The sequence below is a fragment of the Echinops telfairi genome, unplaced genomic scaffold (genome assembly GCF_000313985.2).
Source record: "Echinops telfairi isolate 266 unplaced genomic scaffold, ASM31398v2 ScPeMD7_7412;HRSCAF=8450, whole genome shotgun sequence".
Classification (NCBI taxonomy): Eukaryota; Metazoa; Chordata; class Mammalia; order Afrosoricida; family Tenrecidae; genus Echinops; species Echinops telfairi.
The window spans coordinates 2,126,444-2,139,174 of record NW_022111312.1 but is presented as its reverse complement, the minus strand read 5'-3'; the positions used below and the strand labels follow the sequence as shown (position 1 = coordinate 2,139,174).

The window sequence follows — 12,731 nt, the reverse complement described above, 5'->3', positions numbered from 1 at the left end:
CTCTTTCCTATACACATATGACACATGAGTGCGTCTATGACTGTTTCTCTAGTCTACCCAGACTAACACACATCCCACTACACCACCAGGGATCCCTTCAGGAGGCACTCGTCCCTGGAAAAGGGGCTCCAGCACGACAGGAGCCCAGGTGGCATAGTAGTTAACAGGTGGGCTGTAAACCGCAAGGCCACCAGTTCAAAACCACCAGTCACTCTGCGGGAGAAAAAGATGGGGCTTTCTACTTTGCCCTATAGATTGCCACCAAGCCTAAGCAGACATAGCAATGAGTTATTAGTATGCTTAAAGGGGAAAAGTACAATTATCTTCAAAGTTCAGCCACCATAAAATAGGAAGAGAGACTTCTTTAAAGTTAGGCACCAACCAAGAATGTCTGATTGCCACTCTATCTTTCATTGCTTCTGACATAGTCAGTCGAGTGGAATATTTGTATGGCTCTGCTAGCCAGTCTTGGTCATGCCACCCAAGAGGTAACTTCCTAATGTAACTACTGCCCGTGGGGTTGCTGCTGCGTCAGTTCTGACGCTGCAACCCCGTGGGACAGGGGAGCATGGCCCTATCGGGGGTCTCGGGCTGTCATCTTTCAGGATGATGACTGCCATGTCTTTCCCTGCACAGCGGTTGGTGGGTCTGAACTGCTGCCCTACTGTGTCACCAGGGCTCCTTCAAGACATCACAAAATGTCAATCCCTTCCTTACATGTACGTTCGCTGCAAATCCCAGGAATAACACAAGCAGGATTTTGTTCTTACCTAGCTAAGCAGATTCTATAGCTTAGACAGAAAAGTATGCCTCAGTCAAGAAAATTCTGAGGAGCAGGGGGGTGGGGGTAGTGATTAGGACCAAGTAGCACCACCCAATATTAAAATGTATTACAATGTTACGCGAATTAAAACAGTATGGTACTGGTCTTTGAAAACTCTCAGAATCACGCCTTATACTTTATATCATCTAAGTTACAAAATAACCATAGAATTTTACATTAAATAAAAATTAGTCTGAGCAAGAAGGATTTTCTAAGTATGACCCAAAAGCCGTAAGAGGAAACATAGGCAAATCTCTTGGCAAAAAAAAAAAAAAAAAATCCCACACGGCAGATTCAAAGACAAATGACACCCAGGCGCAGAGAAATGTAGTCCATGCCACAGACAGAGGTCTAAGGCCGTTACAAAAGCCCAGCTCTGAACAACCAGCCAGGCAAAACCAACAGTCCGATCAAAAAAAACAAAAAAAGACACAGGTGCTGGATCGATAGGTCTAAAGGAAAATCAAATGGCTCCCTCTCACCCCCATTAGACTTACTTTAAAAACAGTGACCTCATCTGACCCTGCACGTACTTTCCATCACCTTTGGTTCCAACGCTCACAGTCTGGTCACCAGTGATTACCAATATATCTCGATTGCATGTTTGAACAAGTTCAGCCTGCAGAAGTTGATAAAAAATCACCAGTTTCCGTCTCGTTGGCATTAGTGGCCGGTACGACTCCTGCATGACAGTGCTATTACGTGGCCAGTGGAGGCACGTGGAGGAGCCCTGGTGGCATAGTGGCTAAGCAGTGGGCTGCGAACTGCATAGCCAGCAGTTCAAAACCACCAGTTGTGCCTCAGGAGAAAGGTGGGGCTTCCTGCTGACAAAAAGGGTTACGGTCTTGGAAACTCACCAGGGGCAGAGCTACCCTGTCCTGTCTGGTCACCGTGAGCTGGCTCGACAGCAGTGCTGAGTCGATGTCGGGGTGTATTACCCTATCACTGACAGCAGAGTTCTCAGGATTCCTGGGTCTCCACACGACAGGTTGGAAAGCAGGGAAGCACACAGATACTTGCCCCCTGTTATCCAGTGCAGAACCATTCCCAACAGCCAAAAGGAGGAAACGACCCCATGTGTCCACCGGCACATATGGCCAGGGCAAATGGGCTATCGCTTAGTCCTAAGACATTCCACAACATGGGTGAGCCCTGCGGAAAATAAGTCAGCCACAAATGTTGAATGACTCCACACACGGGACATATCCAGAAAAGGCACACGCATAAAGACCTAAATTCAGCAGCAGCAGGTGCGTGTGTGTGTGTGTGTGGGGGGGGGGGGGGGAGAACTTGTGGCTCAAGGGACACTGAGCTCGTGTTTATCAGCAATGGGAAGTTGGCACTTTCGTTATGTGCATGTTTACCACAATAGGATTTCTTGATGGGGCCGTGGGGACGGTCCCCACAACCCTGAGACCAAAGGAATTAGATGGTGCCCAGCTACCACCACCAACGGTGCTGAGGAGGATGGCATTAGAAGGTTCTAGAGAGGGGAGGAAGGGGGAATCTATATAACCACACACATACACACCCCCTCCGGGGGGAAAACAACAGAAACCATGGGGGAAGGGAGACAGTGTTCGGTGTGAGATATGAAAATAATAATTTATAATCTATCAAGGGGCCACAGGGTGAGGGAGGGGAGGGGGAAAAAGAGGAGCTGATGCCAAGGGCCCAATGGAAAATGTCTAGAAAAGAACCAGGGCAACGTGTGTACAAATGACCCTGATACAACTGACGTGTGGATCACAGTAAGAATTGTAAGAGCCCCCAGTACAATCATCTTTCTTAAAAACCAGGTCCTCGACAGAGTGGGAGAAAAAAGTGTCGAACAAAACTCAACCACGTGTACTTGGTCCAAGACTGGCGGGACCCCAAGACTCGTGGTCTTTAAGATCTACAACTGAACTCACTCCTACATTGATCACTGAAGGTCGGGAGGGAGGGAAAATGGGAAATGGGGAGCAGGGGGCTCCACGGTGGTGCAAATGATACATGCAAACAACTATGATGGCTTTGTCAGCCTCCCCCTAACGCACAATAAAAAGCAACAAGACGACACTGTGAAACTGTTTCCACTGGGCAGTGAGGAGATAGAGCCTCCACTAGGTGCCGTCTCCGAAGTTACCACTGGAACGACCATGTCTCTCAACGCCACACATGCAGAGACCTGGGGCAGAGGGGGGCGTAAACGGTGGCTCGTCCCCGCTGGAGAAAGCCACGTGCCTTTAAAGAAGGCTGAGCACGAGCCCTTCTCCAGAGGCTGGCATGCAGGGTGCACCCGAGCCCGGAGAGCGTATGTGCACACCGCACTCACGTGTGCTGGACGTGCACACACGTCTCCGGGAAGGGCTCCCAGGAGGCTGGGAACAGTGGCTGCCACTGGGATGTGCGACTGTCTGTCGTCTACCCTTTGTTCCTTCTGAACACTGGCCCACAGGATTGCATTCTCTTAAGTCTAATCAGACACAAGGATCCAAGAAGCACAGCTACCTCCAAAGCTCTGTGCTAAAGGGCAGCTGACTCGTGGCCTGTCCCACCGAGCACAGGAGCACAGGAGCAAGGGGCTGGGTTCCCAGCTCCTCTGATTTTCCCGAGAGACTAGAAATCCCAAGTTTTATGCAAAGGATGGGCTTGAAGTGCCCCGGTGAGTTTCTGAGACTAACTCTTCAAGAGGACAGAAAACATCACCTTTGTCCCATGGAGTGGCTGGTGGTTTGAACTGCTGACCTTGCAGTTGGCAGCCACCACTGTCCTGGGACCCACCGGTCCCTCTATACTTGGTCTAAGTCCTAGAGAAATAAGGGCCAGACAGGAGCAGACTGATGCACACCCACCCGTGGTCAGTCACTACTCCAGGGACTAAAGATGACCGCCGAAGACAGGGACCCCAAGCCCTCGACCCTGATCAAGGGCAGACCCTCAGAGGTCACTAAGGTCAGCCCCCAATTTGATGCATTAAAGCAGCAAGGCCCAGAGCGGGGAAGGAGACGGCCGAGTACGCACGGTGGACCAGGCCCTGACCTGGGCCTGCCAACCCCTCCAGGGCTATTTCTGTTTGCAACTTATTCTCCCTTCTGCAAACACGAGCAAACGAGCCAGCGGCACAGAGGGGGAAGTCCAGTCTGAACTGGGTTACCCTAAGGCCCAGTGTGGACGTCGGCCGAAGTGGGCGTGCTGGCGTAAGGGAGGGACTCCAGAGGGCAGCGGAGCTGGGCAGAGGTCAAGGAACCCCAAAGAACCAGCAGTCAAGAGAGGGTGGTGGTGGGCAGAAAGGCTGGTGGGAGCGTGTCCAGGGCACAGACAATAGCCCCCCACGGACCCAGAGTGGACAAAGGACGGGGCAGCAGGCAGGGAGGTTGGGGACCGGGAGGGGGTGGTCTACTCACACTTTCGCAGCTCCAGGCTCTTGCTCGGGCAGGCCAGGTGCTGGCTGGCCGGGTTCTGGGTCCTCTGTAGACAGGCCAGCATGGCTGAGCGAGGGAGGGGCGTGCTCGGCGGCTGGGTCCCTATAGCAGGAGGAGAACAGGCACGTGTCACACAGGGCTGCTCTTTACCTGCCTCCCCCTCCACCTGCCCTTCCCGGAAGGGCACGAGAGCCGTTCAAAGCAGACCCCTTTCCCTTCTCCCCCGTCCGACGGCTGAGGAAATTATCTTCTCCCCCCAACGGTCCATGAAAATTCCCACAGAGCAGAAAACCCTCCACACGGTGGGGGTGGGGGGGGAGGCGTAGACACGGGAGCCCATGTACAAGCAGGAGGGCAAGTCCTCAGGAAGCTGGCACTAGTGCCACCCATGGCCATCGAGCCCATGCCCACTCAGAGCGACCCTCCAGGGCAGAGAAGGGCTGCACCTTTGTGGGAGTAGAAAGCCTTGTCTTTCTCCCATAGAGTAGCGAGGGGTTTTGAACCGCTGACCTTGCAGTTAGCAGTAATCACTGCCCTACAACCCAGGAACCGTAGTCATCATAAAAGAGACCAGCCTTGCTGGTTGGAACAGTGACTGGTGAACCCTTGCCGTTCACAGGCAAACAGCAGGCGGGTCTGCAAGGAGAACCGTTAACTCTGGTGAGCTATGCAAAGGGGCCACGTTGACCCTAGGACGGTGGTTCTCCACCTGTGGGTCGAAGGACCCTTTCACAGGGGTCACCCGATTCGTCACAGTAGCAAAATTATAGTGATGAAGTAGAAACAAAAATAATGTTACAGTTGGGGGGTCACCACGACCTGAGGAACTAACTGTATGAAAGGGTCGAGACGGTAGGAAGGTTGAGAGCCACTGCCCTGGGACAATCAGCACAGAGGGGGAATGGGCCCAGGAAGCCCAGGGAGGAAGTGGGATAAGTCATGTTCCAGGAAGGGACGGCACCGGATGAGACGAGACAAAATGTGTATGAATTATTGAGTGCAAAACCGGCAATCAGCTCTGCACACCTTCACCTAATTCACATAAAAAAGTTACAGAAGAAAAAGCTGGTGAGCCGCCATCTAAAGTGAACCTATTGGGTTTCTGCCCACTGGAGTGAAGACGACATGGGGAATTCACTAGTCCAAAGGAGGAATGAGCTCACAAACCCCAGTCTCCAGGGCCCCGAGACCAGGGGAACTAGATAGCGCTCCAAAACTCTGCTAACAGCTCCAAAGTGGGCCGCAGGAACAGATCCTGAATAGAGAGGCAGGGAAGTGAAGCAAAGAAGACCAGGCTTAATGGTCTTCTGGGGACTGGAGGAACCCCCAAAACAGCCCTTTACCCCTCAAGCCTGGAACTGAACTCACCCTGTGGTTCCACTTTCCGCCAAGCAACGACGCCCTCTAAGGCGGCCAGTCAACCCCAGAGGGGTGTGCACTAGTCCCTAGACCAATCGGTCCTAGGGGACCCAGAGGGCAGTGTCTGTCCGGGGACTTGGCTCAGAACGTGGGGAGAATGGAGCCTGCAAACAGAGGGACGAAGTGGGAAGAGTGTTGTCACCTTGTGGGAAAGGCGATCAGAGCCAGGAAGCTTGATCCATGTGTGTGAACGGTGGAATGGAAAACCAATTTGCCCTGTCAACGACCACTCCGATCCCAATAACGAGAAGCGGAGGCTCCTGCAGGCTTCAAGACAGGATGAGTCCAGGGCTCTCCAGCGGCGTGGTGGCCTTCCACCAGAGCTGACCAGCCAAGCAGGCCCTAGGCCCCGCCTGGCATACCCGTCACTTCCTCCAGGGTCTACCTCTGTGATGCCCTGGCCTGGCCAGGTGTCTGTTCACCCGCCAGCTGGTGGCAGACACCCAGGTCTACCACGTGCAAGCAGGTGAAGGGTGAAGACCACAGCTGGTCATCTTCAGAGTCTGTGTGCCAGGGGACCCAGGACGTGCCAGCGGGCACCTCGGTTGATCGAGCCATCCATCTGGCTGGTCCTCCGTCTGGGGTGTCCACCCAGCACCTCTGAGTGGGACGTATCCAGGATGGGGTTTCCTGGGAGGATACGGGCACTCTAGCCCGGACCCCAGCTGATCCTAACCTGGACCTCAGCCAGCTTGGGCACGACTCCAACGTTCTCCCAAGGTTGCACTGGGATGCCCTGGGGCCTGCATGGCTGCCTGTCTGAGCTCCACACCCAAGCAGCAAAGGAGGTGCCACCGAGGCCGCTTCCCGGCCAGGCTGGGCTGCCTCTGGGGTGGCAGCTCAGACTCGGCTCCAGCACGTCCACCGCTCTGCTGCCCTCACTCAGAACCCCTACAGTCACCTGGAAGTGCTCCCTCCAGCTCCACAGAGCACCCCCTTCTGCTGAGGACCAGAGAGGGGCCAAGGAACATTCTAGAAAGCTCCTGTCAGGGCAAGCAGGATCTGGGAGGCCGGGCTGAGAGGCCCTGAGCTTCCCTGTCAGTCCCCCCACTCCCTTGTAAAGGGAAGGCTGGCCCAGGCACCATTTCTGCTCTGGACGCCCCTGACGCCCACCCACCCGCCCCCTCCCCACCCACGTCCTGCGCTGCTCAGCTAGGTCAGCTCGGTCCACACGCGGCTCTTTCCTTTTTCTTTTTTAAAGAGAAGAAAGAAGGGTGGGGGTAGGGGTGGGTGTTTGAGCCGAAGAAAGGGTAGTCATTTAATACTAAACAGGTGTCTGGAGCCCCAAATTCTGCCGCTTTCTTCTAAGAATGAAGTATTCATGAGGAAAAGCCTTTTTTTCACCACTTTCTTAAGATACTAATTTCACAACAAGCTCCTTGTTACGGCGCAATTATTCCAATCTTGCATTTCCCGAGCTGGTGGCAGCCTCCCGTCTGTCCTGGCCTCCCGGTAAATGAAAGACAACCACGCAACCACCTTTCATTATACTCTATTTTACTTGCAGCAAAGGTGCCCTGAAAGAAATGATTTCCTCTGAAAGGGACTTTTATTCAGTTTCAAAACCAATTTTCTCTTATTACTGTCTCAGAGAGAGGGAGAGACGGGGGTGGGGGGTGGGGTGGGGGGGAGGTGGGGGGGCAGGGAACGGTGGAGGGGGGAGGCGTGTGATTCGGCCCCCCTTCCCCAGTCACAAGCCTGAACGGAGGCAGCGTTGCAAAAAAAAAAAAAAAAGCTGTAGTATCCACTTTCCCGGCTTTGAGGCCTGGTAATTTAAAAATATGCCGTTACAATCAGGCAGAAAGTATACCGCTTAAAAAGGGAATGGAGTGGGGCTTACTGCAGGCGTGAGAAGCCCTTGACTGCAGGGAGGTGGCCCGGTGACTTGGGGCCTGGGGAGCAGGCCTGGGCTGGCCAGCCACTGCTGCCCTTTCTTGGCCAGACTGCACACTTGTTTTGCCCACCTGGGGGACTCGGGGACACTGGACGCTCATACACACCCGCGTGCCAGCCTCTGGGCACTGGGAGGCTCATGCCTGCGCCCACCCTGGCACGCCATCTCACGCAGGCAGCCCCCCCCCCCCACAGTCTCCGATGCACTGTGCATACCTGAGAGGTAAAGGGGTCTGAAGCAAGACCCTCCCCAACGCTGCGGGGACTCGGAGTAGGGGCACAGAGGGGAAGCCCCAGCAGGTGGGGAAACCAAGGCCTGAAGGCCCAGGCCCACACCTGGGAGGGGAAGAGACACCTGGGCCAGAAGCAGGACTCTCCCAGCCCTACTGTGACGACGGGACCTTGGGCTACGGACGCCCCCTCTCTGGCCTTGAGGTGGTAGCTCCAGAACCCCTATGCTTATCGATTCCAGGTTGGGGCCACGCTCAGCCCCACCCAGGATCACCAAACACCCTCGGGGCCAGGCCTCCCATCCAGCCTGTGCAGCTGCAGCCCATGAGGGCAGGCTGGGGGCTGCAGTGTTAGGGGAGGAGGGGCCTAGGCAGGGCTCCGGCTGTCAGTGCTCTGACGGTGGGCACCACGAGGGGCCCCTGACAACTTCTCAGCTTCTACACCAAGGTTCTCCAGGGCAGCTGCTAGGCTAGTCCCTCCTCCTCCCTTCCCGGGGAGGCCCAGCAGCCTGAGAACTACCTTTACCCAGAGACAGTGAATCTCCTGGTGCTGTCCGGCCCCCAACTTCGTGGCCCATCTCCCTGTTCCCTGCTGGGCAGGTGGAGGGTCTAGGGTGGCAGAGGGCTGGGCAGGCCAAGTGACAAGGAGATGTGGATGACCACTTTGTCGTCATCCCTGCTGCCGACAAACAGGACAAAGTCAGGCCCCCCTCCTTGGCCATTCCAACGCTCTGGCGTCAGAACAGAGGGCCACCACCCCACCCCTTCTCTGGCTCCTGCCCCACCCTCTCCAGGCCACCTGCCACCCTGACCCGTCCTGTTAAACCTGGGAACCTTTGCAAACAATCTCCCCTACCTCCCCAAAATCTGGGCCCACCACAAGGGGCCCACATCGCAGCCAATTTTCACATTCGTCTCCCCACACACCACCACAACCATGACCCATCTTTCTCTCTCCCCCTAGGGGCGGGCAGGGAGTGGTGGCTGAATCAACAGGCGTTGAATGAATGACCAGTTGGCTGCATCCACACACTGGTTACTGCCGGGAGCAGTTAGTTACCATGGCCCAGAAAAGCCAAGCACCCTGCACAAGACCACACAGCCAGTATCACAAATGTACACAGCTTCCCGGGGACCCTGTCCTGGCCCCCACTCCCCCCACCAAGCCGGCATTGTCCCATCTGCAGAAAGCCCTCACCCCCACTTTGTGAGCCCCCCACTAGAGCTTCTTACTCCCCAGGCCAGGAGCAGGTCTTTTGTAACTGTAATAATATAAAGAAGCTGGGGGGGGTCGCACGGCAGTGGAGGGGGGGTGGTGCTGGCAGGCAGGGGGAGGAGAGAATGCAATAACCTCAATGACAGAATGCCTTGGCACTGTCCCTGACTTGGGGGCTGATAAGACGCCTTATCTCAACGGTGCCCCAAGGAAAAGGTGCCCCCACCAGATAACTCCCCCAGCTGTCAACGTGCCCTTTCATAGCTGGGGATTTAGATAAAGGGAGCGCGTGACAGGGGTGAGGGGAGAAGAGAAGGGACTCCCCCAGTCGTTGGAGGAATTGAGTCTGTATCACTCGCCTTGGCAGAACAATGAAGAGCAGAAGGCTGTCTTTATTAAAAGAACGGGGAATCGGGGCCTTTGGCCTGGCCTACCATTTGTCATTCCTCCCCACCTCCCGCCTGTTGGCTGCGGGAGCACCAGAGAGCCCCCAGGCTGGTGGCAGAGAGAGCTCGGAAACAGCAGTGTCCATTAGCAGTCCTGTCACTGGCCCTGTGCACAACCCTGGTGGCGCCGTGGGTTAGGATTTGGGGCTGCTAACCACGAGGCTGGTGGTTCAAACCCACCAGCTGTTCTCTGGGAGAGAAACGAGGCTGTCGGCTCCTGTAATGATCGGCAGCCTGGGAAACCCACAGGGGCCATTCTGCCCTGTTCCGTGGGGCCGCTGAGAGTCAGGATGGATTCGACGGCAGTGAGTTTGATTTGGGTTTGGTCCCTACCTCGCGTCACGGGCTACTATGAGTCAGAGCTGGCACCAGCTACAACTACTGCTACAGCCAGTCCTTACTGGGTGGTGCCTGATGCATCGCCCCCGTCCCACCCCCAGACCAGCTTCAAGGGTCCTCTCTCTCTCTCTCCAGTCACAGGTCCCTGACTCATCGAGACCCTATGGACAGGGGAGAACTGCCCGTGAGTGCTGGAGGCTTTCACTGATCACAGGAGTAGCAGCTCAACCCATGGCCACATCATCATCAGAGACAGCCACAGGAAAAGCCTTGCCACGGAGCAGATTCGTGTGTTACAGAGAACGGCTCCACAGAGCTCTCTGGGCGGAGTCAGCGCTCCAGGTCAGCTTGGGAATCCCAGAACAACTCTGTCTCCTACGGACACCTGTGCACAGACCATGCTGACCGCCCGGGAAGAGCACGTGCTTGAAACCCAGGAAAGACAGGTGTGCGTCAGGGCTGCATCCTCTCCCCATATGTATGGAACCTGTGTGCTGAGCAGATAACCCGAGAGGCTGGGCTCTATGATGTTCAAGAACGTGGCAGCCAGGTTGGAGGAAGGCTCGTTACCACCTTCCATGAAAGTGAGGAGGGCCTGAGCTACATACTGGTGAAGATCAAGGACGACAATCTTCCATATGGACCACGCCTCAACATCAAGAAAACGAAACTCCATCCTCACACCGGACCGATGAGTAACGCCGTGATAAATGGAGAAAGGTTGAGGTTGCCAAGGACCTCGCTGTACCCAGATCCACAACAGGCACCCATCGAAGCAGCAGTGGGGAAATCAAGTTGCATCGGGCAAATCTGTCTCTCTTGAAAGTGTGAATGAAGCAAAAACGTCACTGTGGAGACTGAGCCGGGCCAGATCCAAGCCAGGGTATCTGCGAGGCCAGGAATCGAGCATGCCAGGCACCGCCAGAAGAACACACCTGGAAGAAGTGCGGCCAGCACGCTCCTGCACAGCAAGGAGGGCGAGGCTCCCTCTCGCATACTCTGGAGAGACCAATCCCCGGGCAGGGTAGTTACCTCATCTGGTGTCAATTTGGGACTTGAGAGGATTAAGAGCCAAGGGGTAGGCTCTAGTCTGTCAATCGAGTGGGTCATAGCCAATGAGTCCTCTCCTGAGAATTCTGGGAACTCCTGGATTTCCTCCCTGGAGGCAGGAGACACACTTCTCTCTTGGCTCACTCCCTTGGAGATTCTCTACTGACATGGTGCTATACCCTGGGAGTTGGAAAAGCCACATGGACCTACCGTGATGCAACCAGACCTCTGGAGCTGGAGAAGCCCTGGCAGCGCTGAGACGCTAACAATGCCACTGGATCCACAAGACTTACAACCCACTGGTCTGTGATCCTCCTGCATTCGGCGTCATTGCATGTATTCTGTGAGTCTGAAGAGGACTTTATAGATTGATATTGGACATATGGGCTAATATTGGACTTATGGACTTCATCTGGACTGGGCTGGGACATCTTCCCAATATTCAATTGCTCTTGTATATAAACTTCTTTCTTATACACACACACACACACACACACACACACACACACACACGAGTGTCTATGCATTTGTTTCGCTAGACTATCGGGGCTAACACACTGGAGAAGGACATCATGCTTGGTCAAGCAGAGGGGACCCCAAAAAGAGGAAGGCGCTCAATGAGACGGAGACACAGTGGCTGCCACCCTGGGCTCACACTCAGCAAGGACTGTGAGGATGGTGCAGGACCAGGAAGGCTTCCTTCTATTGTATGGGGGGGGTCGCTTTGACAACAATTGGGTCACCGGGCCTTTCCTCTGCAGCTGGGGGGTGGGTTCAAATTGCCCTTAAAGCTGAGTGCAAACTGACCGTGTCACCCGGGCTCAGGACAGTCATAGGACCGGGACGCCTGCACCACTACCACCACCGCCCTTGTCAGAAGGCCCCGTCAGCAGGGAATAAGGGAATGGACACAAGGCTCCCTTCTCTGGTGCCTAAATCCACTGATTCCCACCCAGAGGCAGGAGATGGAAGGGGACAGGAGGGGGAGGGCTCCCAGCAGACCACTCGCTCATCCCAGAAACATTCATGAAGGACAAGGAGCAGGCGGGCAGAACCACACCCAGGCACCAGCGGGCTGAAGGAGCCGTGCTGGGGAGCTATCACTCATGAGTCTCGCAGCCAACACTCCCTCGAGTCTCCAGGGGCCAGCACTGCAACATGTGCCGCGAGTATGGGAATCAGTGAAAATGTCCATGCAAAACAGGAGGACACGTGGTCAGAACTGGGCCCCCTCCAGCCCCTCATCCAGCTCCGGTGAAATGGGGCTTTCCCGTCTCTCCCTCCTGCCTCCAATATTCCCCTGAAGTGGCCAAAGGGGACAGCAGTCACCTGTCTGCCCGCCCCAGGCTGGGCTGACCCAGGGTAAGGCCATAACCCTGTCAAGCCACAGGCGTGCCCTTCCAGATCTACGCCCAGCCCTTCTCCAAGGCTGCACTCAAGGTCAAAAGCTTGGACCGGAAAGTGGAGCTGGGCCCTCCCTGTAGCCCAGTGGGGCTGGAGCTCAGAGTTCACCTCCGAGCAGGGTCTGCCAGCCAGGGGCTAGGAGCGTGGGCTCTCTGGTGGCTGTGTGGCCTTGAGGAAGTGACAGCTGCTCTTTGAGTCTGTGCACTGGCTGAACGGTGATGGGCTGGGGCAAGCTGAGCTTGAACATGGGAGGACGTACAATTTGGTCTTCAAACACGACTCAGGGACCTGCTCTAGATGCCGTTCCTGTCACTGGGGGTTCCAGACACAGCTCCCATCAGTGGGGGGGTGGGGGTTGTCCCAGATACAGCCCCAATCCTTGAGGGACCCTAGAGAGTCTCTATCATTGGGGGGGCCCTACACACAGTCCTCATCCCTGGGGGGCCCTACATGTAGCCCCCATCCCTGGGGGGCCCTACACACAGTCCCCCATCATTGGGGTCC

General features: G+C 55.5%; 1 protein-coding gene across 1 annotated transcript in view; it reads right to left on the bottom strand.

The window, feature by feature from the left end:
* Positions 1–12,731, bottom strand: part of FAM222A (family with sequence similarity 222 member A) — a 79,609-nt gene that overhangs the window by 39,699 nt on the left and 27,179 nt on the right. The window contains exon 2 of the mRNA XM_004709541.2: positions 4,213–4,332. Within this exon, the coding sequence (XP_004709598.1) occupies positions 4,213–4,294 (82 nt within the window). The 5' untranslated portion in view covers positions 4,295–4,332. The remainder of the gene's footprint in view (positions 1–4,212; positions 4,333–12,731) is intronic.